The 13726-nt window shown below is 47.5% G+C and overlaps 1 protein-coding gene across 2 annotated transcripts in view; it reads right to left on the bottom strand.

The window, feature by feature from the left end:
* The window catches only part of TUBE1 (tubulin epsilon 1), a 90308-nt gene that overhangs the window by 19896 nt on the left and 56686 nt on the right, over nucleotides 1-13726 (bottom strand). For both annotated transcript variants that reach the window (XM_075338334.1, XM_075338335.1), the window contains one exon: nucleotides 10026-10195. In XM_075338334.1, the coding sequence (XP_075194449.1) occupies nucleotides 10026-10195 (170 nt within the window). The remainder of the gene's footprint in view (nucleotides 1-10025; nucleotides 10196-13726) is intronic.

The following is a 13726-nucleotide window of genomic DNA, read 5'->3' as shown; positions in this document are numbered from 1 at the left end:
ACAAGTCCCAGAGTGGAGACAGTGACATGTATCATCCGGTCACCTGCACAACAAGTCCCAGAGTGGAGACAGTAAGTTACATGTAGCATCCGGTCACCTGCACAACAAGTCCCAGAGTGGAGACAGTGACATGCTCTGCTCTGACACATAGTGTGCTGCATGTCACTATCTGTCTCCACTCTGGGACTTGTTGTGCAGGTGACCGGATGCTACATGTCACTAACTGCCCCACTCTGTGACTTCTGCTGCATAGTACCAACTGTATACACTCTCACCTGCACAACAAGTCCCAGAGTGGAGACAGATAGTGACATGCAGCACGCTATGTGTCAGAGCAGAGCATGTCACTGTCTCCACTCTGGGACTTGTTGTGCAGGTGACCGGATGCTACATGTCACTGTCTCCACTCTGGGACTTGTTGTGCAGGTGACCGGATGATACATGTCACTAACTGCCCCACTCTGTGACTTCTGCTGCATAGTACCAACTGTATACACGCTCACAAGAACAAGTCTCAGAGTGGGGCAGCTAGTGACATGTAGCATCCGGTCACCTGCACAACAAGTCCCAGAGTGGAGACAGATAGTGACATATGGCACACTATGTGTCAGAGCAGAGCATGTCACTGTCTCCACTCTGGGACTTGTTGTGCAGGTGACCGGATGCTACATGTCACTAACTGTCTCCACTCTGGGACTAGTTGTGCAGGTGACTGGATGATACATGTCAATAACTGCCCCACTCTGAGACTTGTTCAGGTGAGAGTGTGTACAGTTGGAACAATGCAGCAGAAGTCACAGAGTGGAGCAAGTTAGTGACATGTATCATCCGGTCACCTGCACAACAAGTCCCAGAGTGGATACAGTGACATGCAGCACACTATGTGTCAGAGCAGAGCATGTCACCAACTTGCTCTGCTCTGTCACCTGCGGTGCTGCATGTCACCAACTAAGGGTAAGTTCACACAGTGCGTTTTTGCACGTTTTTCGGGTGCGTTTTTGCTCAGAAAACTGCATGAGTTTGCTTCCCCAGCAAAGTCTATGAGTTTTCATTTTTGCTGTCTGCACACAGCATTTTTTTCAGCTGCGTTTATGTGGTGCCCACAAAAACGCAGCATGTCAATTATTTTTGTGTTTTTTCACTGTGTTTTACACCCATTGAGTTGAATGAGATATTCAAAAACGCAATGAAAAACACAATTTGCAAATATAGCTGCGTTTTAGTGCGTTTCTATGACTAAAAACACAGCTATATACGTAAGGGGTGGGTAGTAAAGTGACGTGTACAGGAAGAGGATTCCTTCTGTCATTAAACACAGAAGCGTGAATCCTCCCGGTACCGTCACCGCCGCTTCCATCTCCCGTCCGGTGCCATGTCAGCTCCCGTGCGGCGCAATGTACGGGCAGGAGATGGAGGCAGCTGCTAAATCAAAAGTGAACAATAGAAAAAAAAATGTCATACTCACCTGTCTGCAGACTCCTGGTATCATGTCCGCTCCCAGCTCCTCTCCCAGGACCGCCGCTCCAGCTGTGTGCAGACTCTCCGGGCATGTCCGATGCCTGCAGGACCTGGCGCTGATCACCTGATGCGGTCACCTGACGCATCAGCTGATCGTAGTCTCGCGGTGACGCCATCTTTTTAGCGCCCGGCTGGCTATCAGCTGATGCCGTCAGAAGACTTCATCAGCTGATTACCGGCAGCGATGTGACCGGATCAGACTCCCGTCCGATCGCTCCAGGAGCTGTCGGTAATCAGCACATAAGTGAGTATTTTTTTTTTTCACTGATGCATCAGCTGATTGTATAACTGGCTTTTATACAATAAGCTGCTGTGTCGTGGGATTCATGTCCTTTAACCTGACATCATCTGATCGCTTTACCTTCCAGCAAACCGATCAGATGATATTGGATCCGGATTGGACGGCGCGGGACCCTTGACCCAGGATTACTGCGGAGGGGGGTTCTTTATTTCAATAAAGATGGAGTCACTAATTGTGTTGTGTTTTATTTCTAATAAAAATATTTTTCTGTGTTTTGTGTTTTTTTAATCTTTACTAGAAATTCATGGTGGCCATGTCTAATGTTGGCGTGACCCCATGAATTTTGGGCTTAGGGCCAGCTTATAATTTACAGCTAGCCCTAACCCCATTATTACCCAGCGAGCCACCAGTCACCAGGGCAGCTGGAAGAGTTGGATACAGCGCCAGAAGATGGCGCTTCTATGAAAGCGCCATTTTCTGGGGTGGCTGCAGACTGCAATTCGCAGAGGGGGTGCCCAGAAAGCTTGGGCACCCTGCACTGCGGATTCCAATCCCCAGCTGCCTAGTTGTACCTGGCTGGACTCAAAAATTCGGCGAAGCCCACGTCTTTTTTTTTTTTTAATTATTTCATGAAATTCATGAAATAAAAAAAAAAAAGGGCTTCTCTATATTTTTGGTTCCCAGCTGGGTATAATTAGGCAGCTGGGGGTTGGGGGCAGCCCGTAGCTGCCTGCTGTACCTGGCTAGCATACAAAAATATGGCGAAGCCCAAGTCATTTTTTTAAAAAAGTTTTCAGGCAAAAACCTTTATAATAAAAAAATTTATAATAAAAAAAAAAAATGCTTCCCTGGATTTCTATTGCCAGTGAAAGTAGCACCAAGCAGCGGGGGCTAGCAGCCAGTAGCTGCTTGGGTTACCCTTAGCAATAGAAAATGCAGCGGGAGCCCGCAAACAATGTGATTTTTTTTTTTTTTTAGTGAATTTTTTAAAAAAAATCGACATGGGCTTCGCCCATCGAGCACCAGAGCATTTTACTGCTCAATTCATCCCAAGTAATCAGATGACTCCAGTGTCGGCCGATTACTTGTTCTGTGTGCCCCTGCATCCATTGCAGCGTGTACGGGCTGTGAGGTCAGCGGAGTTCAGTCCAGCACTGGAGTCAGCTGATCTGAACGCAGCTGAACTCCAGCCTGCACACGCTGCGATGGATGCAGGGGGACACAGAACAAGTAAGGTCTAAGCCACACGGCGAGAAAAACAGTGCGAGTGGAGTGCGATAAAACATCGCATTCCACTCGGACCAATATTAGCCTGTGTGTCAGCGCACATGAGTGATTATTTTCTCCGCCCTAATTGGACCGAGAAAACAATCGCAGCATGCTACAACTGTAATGCAAGACTCTCTCTTTTACCCATTCAAGTGTATGTGGTGAGAGAAAAATCGCACTGCACTTGAGGTACATCGGTGGACTACGGAGGAGAGAGGGAGAGAAATCCCTCCCACCACTCCTCAGTGCTGGCCCACCCCTCGAGTGGCGGACCGCCCCCCGCAGCTGAGGTCTGCTCGCACAGTCGGACCTCAGTCGCAGGGACACACGCATGACACTCAGCTCTGCTGTACTGAGCGTGAGCCGAGTGTAATGCGAGGGGATCGCAGTAATCCCCGTGTGGCCCCAGCCTGATCGGCCGACATTTGAGTCAGCTGATCTGAACTCAGCTGAACTCCTGTACACACAGCCCGCACACACAGCCCGCACACGGTCACATGTGATCGGCAGCAGGCAGCGACTGCTGTTAAGGCTACATTCACATGACCGTTCCGTTTTTGCGGGCCACAAAAAACGGTCCTTTTGTTTCACGGATGCATCCTAGTGGCATCTGTGTGACATCTGCGTGTCTTCTGGGTTTTTTTGCGGACCGCAAAAAACGGAAGCAGGAAGAAAGATAAATAGATGGGTAGATATAGAGATGGATAGATAGATATAGAGACAGAGGGATAGAGGGATGAATGAATGAATGGAGGGCTGGATAGATAGATAGATAGATAAGAAAGACATATATAATGTCCTACCCCCCTGCATATTCTAAGTTGGCAACCTTTTGTGACTGTCATGTGGCACTAAGGTGCTTAGTCTTGTATTTAGCCAAAAAATAAATAAATAAAAAAAAATGACATGCGGTCCGCCTATCTTTTGTAGCCAGCTAGGGTAAAGCAAACGGCTGCAGCCTGCAAACCACAGCTGGCAGCTTCACCTTGGCTGGCAATCCAAAACAGAGGCCCCCCCACACTGTTATTTTAAATTAACTAAATAATTTAAAACAAAAAACACGGGGTCCCCCGAAATTGGATCACCAGCCAAGGTAAAGCGGACAGCTGTGGTCTGGTATTCTCAGACTAAGGAGGTTCACCGTTATTGGACACTCCCCAGCCTAAAAATAGCAGGCTGCAGCCGCCCCAGAAGTAGCGCATCCATTAGATGTGCCAGTCCAGGTGCTTCGCGCCAGCTCATCCCGTTGCCCTGGTGCGGTGGCAAACGGGGTAATATATGGGGTTAATACCAGATATGTAATGTCACCTGGCATCAAGCCCTGGAGTTAGTGATGTCAGGCGTGTATCAGATACCCGACATCACCAACCCAGGCAGTAATAAAAAAAAAAAAATAGACAACAAACACATTGTTATTTGAAAAAACACTCCCCAACACATTCCCTCTTTAACCAATTTATTAGAAAGAAAAACAAATCCAGGTCTGGTGTAATACAAGGGGGTCCCACGATGATCCATACCATAGTCAATGTCCCAGTCAATGAAGAACAGAATGTTCCCTATTTGCTGGGAGAGCCGTGCAGTGACCTGAGCTAACATCAATAGGTCAGCCCAGGTCACTGCAGGGCATGACGAGTGTCGCTATTAGGAGGTTAGCGAGGTATATTACCTGCGATGATCGCTGAACTCCTGACAGCAGCGCTGTCACCGAGTTCAATGACCGCCGCCTTCACAAACAAAGTATCGCGAGCGGCCCGTGACGTTACCACTAGTCACAGTCTCGGGTCGACAGCGAGAGGTGATGTGACAAGCGGCGGGCATAGAAGGCAGTGACGACCGCTGACATCAGGAGGGCAGGACTTCATCACCGTATGTAATGAACTTACTAACCTCCTGACGGTAGTGCTCGTCATCCCCGCGGCTGCTGACACTGCAGTGCGGGCCGCTGCTAACACTGCTGAGCGGGCAGCCGCGGGGCTGGGGCTGGAGCGGGACACTGACTGCACGGGCACCCAACGGAAGTCACATGGAAGTGCTTCCGTGTTGCTTCCGGGAATTTTGCGGACCCATTGACTTGTATTGAGTCACGGTTCGTTATTACGGAACAGAATAGGACATGTTCCATAATAACGGAGCGGACATACGGCATCCGATGTGTTTTTTTTGTAGGATCGGATGCACATGGAAGTGCTACCGTGTGCCATCCGATCCTACACAAAAGACATTGAAAAGATGGTCCTGTCTGTGGGGCCGCAAAAAAACAGGAACTGACCAGGACAAACGGAACGGTCATGTGAATGAGCCCACCTGCAGCCATTGCAGCGTGTGCGGGCTGTGAGATCAGGAGTCAGCTGACTCCAGCGCCGGCCGATAAATTCTGTGTCCCGCTGCAGAAGGATCCGGTAAAATAACGGTTGCATGCGCTGCACATTTAATCCACAGGATCCGGTCATATGCGGTTTGCGGATGATACGGACGACACACAGAGTAGGCAAGAGGGAAAAAAGCAATCTCATCACCCTGTCACTTTTTTTTCACCAATTATTTTTTTCACATGTTGCGCCGGCTAATAATCATAATTTCTGTACACACACACACACACACACACACACACACACACTCACGCACAAACACTCACAAAAACACACACACACACACACACACACTCACACACAAACACTCACAAACACACACACACTCACACACACTTTCTTCCCCTGGTTGTGTGTAGAGCTGGCAGCTTCGGCTGTCTCTGTGTGATTTCTCTCATCCACACAGGGAAGAGGCAGGGAGGAGGCTTTGGGTGGAGAGCTGAGGGGGGTGTTACACACAGTGGGTGTGTTAGATAAGCTAGACACCGCCCTAGAGCCACAAAGAATTCTGGAACTTGTAGGAACTGAACACAGAAAGTCAGAGGAGAGATTAACCCCATCAGAGCTGGAGCCAGCAATGAGCATGTGCTGCTAGTGCACAATAAAACCTAATTTTGCTGAAAAAACATAATAGATGTGTTGAGGGGCACATATTAGCAAGATTTATCAGAAAAAAAAAATCAGTTTTGGTAACTGGACAACTTCTTTAAAATACAGCAGGTAGCTTACTGATACGTATATTCAGTGCACCATCTATAGTATTGCATTTTGCAGAATATATAAACCTTGGTAAAGTACCCTAATTTCTGCATTCAGGGAGCCCGCAGTGCCTGACCTTCCTGCCTGATTTATAACTAAGAAAGAGCTTCTATTCATCTTTTTCACACATTGTATTTTTGATGCATTTTATTCTTATCGAAAAAATATCAAAATGAATGAGAGTTCCAAAAGTTTCCATCACATAGTGCTTTTTTTTTTCTTTTGGACATGCAGGGCATTATTTTAAAAAATGAAGAATGATAATTTTTTCAGGTTTTTTTTACTAGGTTTTTTTCCTGAGATTAAAATGGATTAGCGGACTATGCACTAAAAACGCCGGCGTCACATGGTATAACCTATCGTGCAATTGCACGAGCAATCGTACCCGCCCTCGTCGTTTGTGCGTCACGAGCAATTAGTTGCCCGTGGCGCACAAATTTGTTTACCCCCGTCACACGCACTTACCTCCCGGACGACATCGCTGTGGGCGGCAAACATCCTCTTCCTGAAGGGGGAGGGACGTTCGGCGTCACAGCGACCGGCCAATAAAAGCGGAGGGGCGGAGATGAGCGGGACATAACACCCCGCCCACCTCCTTCCTTCTGCATTGCCGGCGGGACGCAGGTAAGCTGTGTTAGTTGTTCCCGGGGTGTCACACGGAGCGATGTATGCTGCCTCGGGAACGATGAACAACCGGAGCACAGAAGGAGGACCGACATTTTGAAAATGAACGAAGTGTCAACGAGCAACGATAAGGTGAGTATTTTTGCTCGTTCACAGTCATTCGTAGCTGTCACACGCTACGTTATGTCTAACGATGCCGAATGTATCGTAGTGTGTGACGCCGCCCTTAAGGGGAATCCGTCACCAGGTTTTTTCTCCTCCATCTGAGAGCAGTATAATGTAGAGACAGAGAGCCTGATTCCAGCGATGTGTCACTTACTGAGCTGCTTGCTGTCATTTTAAGAAAATCACTCTTTTCTCTGCTGCAGATCTAGCAGTTATACAGAGCTAATGAATATGCTGGACTACATACAGCAGGCCAAGTAGTCCTCTAATGATAATCTACTGCTGCTTAATCTGTGATCTTATCAACACTACACTAAGCAGCCCAGTAAGTGACACATCGCTGTAATCAGGGATCTCTGACCATACATTATGCTGCTCTCACATTAGGTGGCAAAAATCTAGTGACAGATTCCCTTTAATATTTTTGGAATCACTAAATTGGGATAGTCTCTGGAAAATCATCTTCTTTACATCTTCAGACAACAAATAAAATCATATTTCATAATCTAGATTGTTGAATGAATATTTTGGCCCATATTCATGAAGACCGGTGATATTCAAGCCAGTCTTTATGAGAAGGTGTGATGGAATCAGATGCTGACTGTGATGTCCTCATAACATTGAAAGCACTCTGAGAAACACCTCCCCATGGTGCATCCAGAAACACCATATCTCCAACAAAGGCAGCAAAGTAGGAGAAAAAAGGTCCTACTTATAGGGAACCTGTCAGGTGCAATATGCACCCAGAACCACGAGCAGTTCTGGGTGTATATTGCTAATCCCTGACTAACCGTGCCTCTATACACTAGCAGAGCTAAAGAGATCTTTAGGAAAAGTATTTCTAAAGATCTTTTATCATCCGCTAATGAATGCAGGGACTAGTCCCAAGTGCGTCGCTTCTCTTGGTAGTCGCCCCCATTAGCATGTTAGTACGTCCCTGTGGGTGTGCTAAAGAATGTGCAGTGCCAGAGGATGATCTCACTCACCTCTCCGCTGCCATGGCCACCCGACACTGGATTTTGGCTAAGTTTGCATGACCCCGGAGTTACAGTCATATGCACTATGAAGCTGGGTGTACACATCCCGGCTTCAAACTGAAGTAGTGCGCATGACCCAAACTCCGGGGTCATGCACACTGAGCCGAAATCCGGCGTCGGGCGATCATGGCAGCGGAGAGGTGAGTGAGATCATCCTCTGCTGCTGCGTATTCATTAGCACGATAGCACACCCACAGGGATGTACTAACATGCTAATGGGGCCGACCAGCAAGGGAAGCAACGCCCTTGGAACTAGTCCCTGCACTCATTAGCATAAGATAAAAGATCTTTAGAAATACGTTTTCTAAAGATCTCTTTATCTATGCTAAATACAGGGACAGTTAGGCAGGGATTAGCAATATGCACCAGAACTGCTCTTGGTTCTGGGCACATATTGGACCTGACAGGTTCCCTTTAAAGAGGTTTTTCCAAGATCAACGCTCATTTTAAAGTTGATTTTAATCAATAGATCTTGGAATAATAATAATTTATACAATTGAATGTGATTAAAAACATGTTCCTGTGTGGAGATAATCTTATAAATGTGCCCCTGCTATGTACTGTGTAATGGCGGTGTCTGACCATACATGGACATGGTCTGATCATGATCATAGCTCCTAGGCAATGGAGGAAGTAATAAAAGTCTACAAACATTACAGTTTGGGATCGCAAATTTTTCTAGGACGTAAAATATTTTTTAAAAACAAGCAGAGAAATGGTTTACCTCCATAAAAGAATTAGATACGATCCCATGCTGTGCTATCTGTATACTCTCTTTTGCGTCCTCCCCTGCCCAGGAGATGTGGTGTGATCAAACCATGTCCCTGTACGGTCAGACACGGCCATTACACAGTACATAGCAGGGACACATATATAAGATTATTTCAGCACAGGAACATTTTTTGTTAAACACATGTAGAAATGATCTATTGGGTAAAATCAACTTTGAAATTTACTTTATTCATGGGGAAATCCCTTTAACACTAGAAGTCCCAGAAATTTCGAGGTCCCCCCATTCCAAAGGTAGAAATGTTAAATGACCTCTCTCTGGGACTTCTAGTGTTAACAGTAGGACAGTCATAGTCTTATGATCCTCTGATCAGGCACATGGCTGAATCAGACTTGGATGTGCTGACAGGATGAAGAAGGTCTTCATATTGGATGCTACACTTGTGTGCAGGGATTTCTTGTCATTATTAGGCTATGTGCGCACGTTGCGTACAGTCACTGCAGAAATTTCTGCAGCGATCTGAAGAGCACATGTGCGCTTTAAATCGCTGCAGAAATGTCCGTAGTGAAAAAAAAAAAAGCCGATTCCATGCGCTCTGCCTGCAGCTCCTGCCATAGACCGAGCAGGGGCTGCCGGCAAAGCGCACGGAAGAAGTGACATGTCACTTCTTAGAACGCAGCGCTTCGGCAGAAGCCGAAGCGCTGCGCTCTAAAACGCCACGTGCGCACGGCCCCTGCACAATCTCCATAGACTGTGCAGGAGACGCAGGACGCATGCAGTTACGCTGCGCTACAAAGCGCAGCGTAACTGCATGTATTTACGCAACATGCGCACATAGCCTTAAGGCCCTGTCACACACAGAGATAAATCTTTGGCAGATCTGTGGTTGCAGTGAAATCATGGACATATTGTTCCATTTGTACACAGCCACAAACCTGGCACTGATTGTCCACAATTTCACTGCAACCACAGATCTGCCACAGATTTATCTCTGTGTGTGACAGGGCCTTTAGAGTCAGTGTGCAGATCACCTGTAGCGGAATTGTGTGTATGCATTTTACAAGTACTTGGTGTAAAGTACAGTGGAGCTGTATCTGTATAGGATATAAAATACTAGTTTTAAAACTCCCAAAAGAGAAAAATAAAAGTTTGTGCCAATATCACCTGTCGGAACACCCAAGATAATACATTGACTTACGACATTTCATTGAGCAATGGGACAATATTAGGGATGAAGGTGCATGATTAAAGCAGGTCTTCTTACATTTGTGAGTACAGGACAATTTTAGATAGTACAGACGATAGGTTACCTGGTCAAATTTAGGAGTAAGTTAGCCACTATGTTGTTCATGGCATCAAACGGTTTCTCACTTTCTTTAACGCCCCCTTTATTGGAAGTCACAAGGCTATTTTGTTTCACAGCTCCGAGCTTTCCAGAATTTGCCATATGATGAATTTTATTCACAATGTCAACTAAAGACTAAATAAAAAAAGAAAGATAAGCTCACTATCGAAGCAGTCACAAGAATAAAAATACACAAAATGACTATATAAAGTTAAAATACTTAAAAATACATACTTTATATATCCTGCACTCGTTTTTTCAGGTACCTTTATGTAAATTAAGAAAACATCACTGAAGACACTCAATTTTCATTAAAGGCTAAAATACATATTTTCAATAAATCACAATGTACGTGAAGTTCACTTGGAATGAGTAGATGAGCAGCTCTGGTGCACTTTTCCACAGCAATTGCGGACAGGATATTAGAACCATAGCAAGCCAGTGCAAGAACCATGGAGTTCTGCCTCTGGCCATTCACTTATACTATAATAAAGCTATGCACAAATGTTACATCACTCTCCCTTCTTTTGGGGAATCCTCTATACGTTGCTTTTACAGTCACACCCCAGTGTCATTTCTATTACTGGGGTACAAATGATACCTTGCCTCCTAACACAGTCCCTCTTTTACACCCAACCAGAAAACAAAATCAAAGCTGAAAAAAATTTTCAGCAGTGGGTTAGCCTGAAATTCTTAATGTTTTTGGAATCACTAAATTGGGATATTCAATGAAAAATCATCTTTTATACATCTTCGAACAACACATAAAGAAGGGAATTTTGTTTGCTTACCGTAAATTCCTTTTCTTCTAGCTCCTATTGGGAGACCCAGACAATTGGGGTGTATAGCTTCTGCCTCCGGAGGCCACACAAAGTATTACACTTTAAAAAGTGTAACCCCTCCCCTCTGCCTATACACCCTCCCGTGAACCACGGGCTCCTCAGTTTTGGTGCAAAAGCAGGAAGCAGGAAACTTATAAATTGGTCTAGGGTAAATTCAATCCGAAGGATGTTCGGAGAACTGAAGACCATAACCCAAAAGAACAGCCAGCCCAAAGGGCACAGGGGTGGGTGCTGGGTCTCCCAATAGGAGCTAGAAGAAAAGGAATTTACGGTAAGCAAACAAAATTCCCTTCTTCTTTGTCACTCCATTGGGAGACCCAGACAATTGGGACGTCCAAGAGCAGTCCCTGGGTGGGTAAAAGAATACCTCAATAAGAAGAGCCGAAAACGGCCCCCTGTTACAGGTGGACAACCGCCGTCTGAAGGACTCGCCTACCTAGACTGGCGTCTGCCGAAGCATAGGTATGCACTTAATAGTGCTTTGTGAAAGTGTGCAGACTAGACCACGTAGCTTCCTGACACACCTGTTGAACCGTTGCCCGGTGCCGCAATGCCCAGGACGCACCTACAGCTCTGGTAGAATGGCATTTCAGCCCTGAAGGGAGCGGAAGCTCCGAAGAACGGTAGGCCTCGAGAATCGGTTCCTTGATCCACCGAGCCAAGGTCGACTTGGAGGCCTGAGAGTCCATACGCTGGCCAGCGACAAGGACAAAAAGCGCATCTGAACGGCGTAGGGGCGCCGTGCGAGACACGTAGAACCGTAGTGCTCTCACTAGATCCAAAGAGTGCACAACCTTTTCACCCTGGTGAATTGGATTAGGGCAACCGGAAGGCAAGGAGATATCCTGATTTAGATGAAAAGGAGATACCACCTTAGAGCGAAATTCCGGGACAGGACGAAGAACCACCTTATCCTGGTGGAAAACCCGGAAGGGAGCCTTGCATGACAGCGCCGCAAGCTCAGACACTCTCTGAAGAGAAGTGACTGTCACCAGGAAGGCCACCTTCTGAGAAAGACGGGAGAGAGAGACATCCCGCAGCAGCTCAAAAGGCGGCTTTTGAAGAGTCGTCAGGACTCTGCTAAGATCCCAGGGTTCCAACGGACGTTTGTAAGGTGGGACCATGTGGCAGACCCCCTGCAGGAACGTGCGGACCTGCGGAAGCCTGGCTAGACACTTTTTAAAAGAAAAAAACGGAGAGCGTGGAGACTTGGCCCTAGAGAGAGAGCTGAGGGACAAACCCTTGTCCATTCCAAATTGTAGGAATGAAAGGAATGTGGGTAAGGCAAACGGCCATGGAGGAAAGCCGTTATCAGCGCACCAGGATAGAAAGACTTGCCAAGACCTGTAATAGATCTTGGCGGACGTTGGCTTCCTGGCTTGTCTCGTGGTGGCAATGACATCCTGAGATAACCCTGAAGACTCTAGGAGTCAGGGGCCAATGGCCACCTAGTCAAGTTGAGGGCCACAGAATTCAGATGGAAAAAAAACAAACAAACAAAAAAAAAAAAAACGGGCCTTGTGACAGCAAGTCTGGGCGGTCTGGAAGTGCCCATGGTTGACCCACCGTGAGCTGCCACAGATCCGGATACCACGACCGTCTCGGCCAGTCTGGAGCGACGAGAATGGCACGACGGCAGTCGGACCTGATCCTGCGTAGTACCCTGGGCAGCATCGCCAGAGGGGGAAACACATAAGGCAGTCGAAACTGCGACCAATCCTGGACTAAAGCGTCCGCTGCCAGAGGTCTGTGATCCTGAGACCGTGCCATGAAGGCCGGGACCTTGAGAGATCAACGTCCTGCGTTCCTCAGCGGCCCTGACGACTGAAAGAAAATCTGCTTCCCAGTTTTCTACGCCCGGGATGTGAACTGCGGAGATGGTGGAGCCTGTGGTTTCCACCCACTGCAGAATCCGCCGGACTTCCTGGAAGGCTTGACGACTGCGAGTGCCACCTTGGTTCGCGAACGGCACTGCCTCCATAGCTGAAACCATCTTCCCCAGGAAGTGCCTGAGGCGCCTTAAGGGGTGTGACTGACTCCGAAGAAGTGATTGTACCCCCGCCTGCAGAGAAAGCTGTTTGTCCCTGGAGAGTCGCCAGAGCGACGGCAAGGCTTTGTTGACACGCCGCCTGAGAAGGGGCCCAGAGGTTCTGAAGAAACGAGCCGCAGGACGAGAACTGAACTCTATCCTGTAACCATGAGACAGAATGTCTCTCACCCATCGGTCTTGAACTTGTGGCCACCAGGCGCCGCCAAAGCGGAAGAGCCTGCCACCGACCGGGGATGCGGCTAGGGGAGGCCGAGAGTCATGAGGAGGCCGTTTTAGAGGCAGTGCCCCCTGCGGCCTTTTGGGGTCGTGACATGGGCTGCCACGCATATGAGTTCCTCTGGCCTTTCTCCGGCCTGTTGGACGAAGAAGAATGTGGCTTGGCGGAGGGACGAAAGGACCGAAACCTCGATTGGATTTTTCTTTGCTGAGGTCTCTTAGGTTTGGACTGGGGTAAGGAGGAGACCTTTTCCTTGGATTCCTAATAATATCATCCAATCGTTAGCCAAATAAACAGTCGCCAGAAAAAGGCAAACCAGTTAAGAACCTTTTTGAAGCCGAGTCTGGTTCCCATTCGCGCAGCCACATGGCCCTGCGAACTGCAACGGAGTTAGCATATGCTACAGCCGTGCGGCTAGTGGAGTCCAGGACGGCGTTCATGGCGCAGGACGAAAAGGCTGATGCCCGAGAGTCAAAGACGGAACATGCGGAGCAAAATTCCATGTGACAGCATTAAACTCCTTCAGACAAGCCTAGATTGCTTGGAGAGCCCACACG

This window comes from Anomaloglossus baeobatrachus, chromosome 3, assembly GCF_048569485.1.
Source record: "Anomaloglossus baeobatrachus isolate aAnoBae1 chromosome 3, aAnoBae1.hap1, whole genome shotgun sequence".
In the NCBI taxonomy this organism is placed as follows: domain Eukaryota; kingdom Metazoa; phylum Chordata; class Amphibia; order Anura; family Aromobatidae; genus Anomaloglossus; species Anomaloglossus baeobatrachus.
This window is presented reverse-complemented; position numbering and strand designations above follow the sequence as displayed.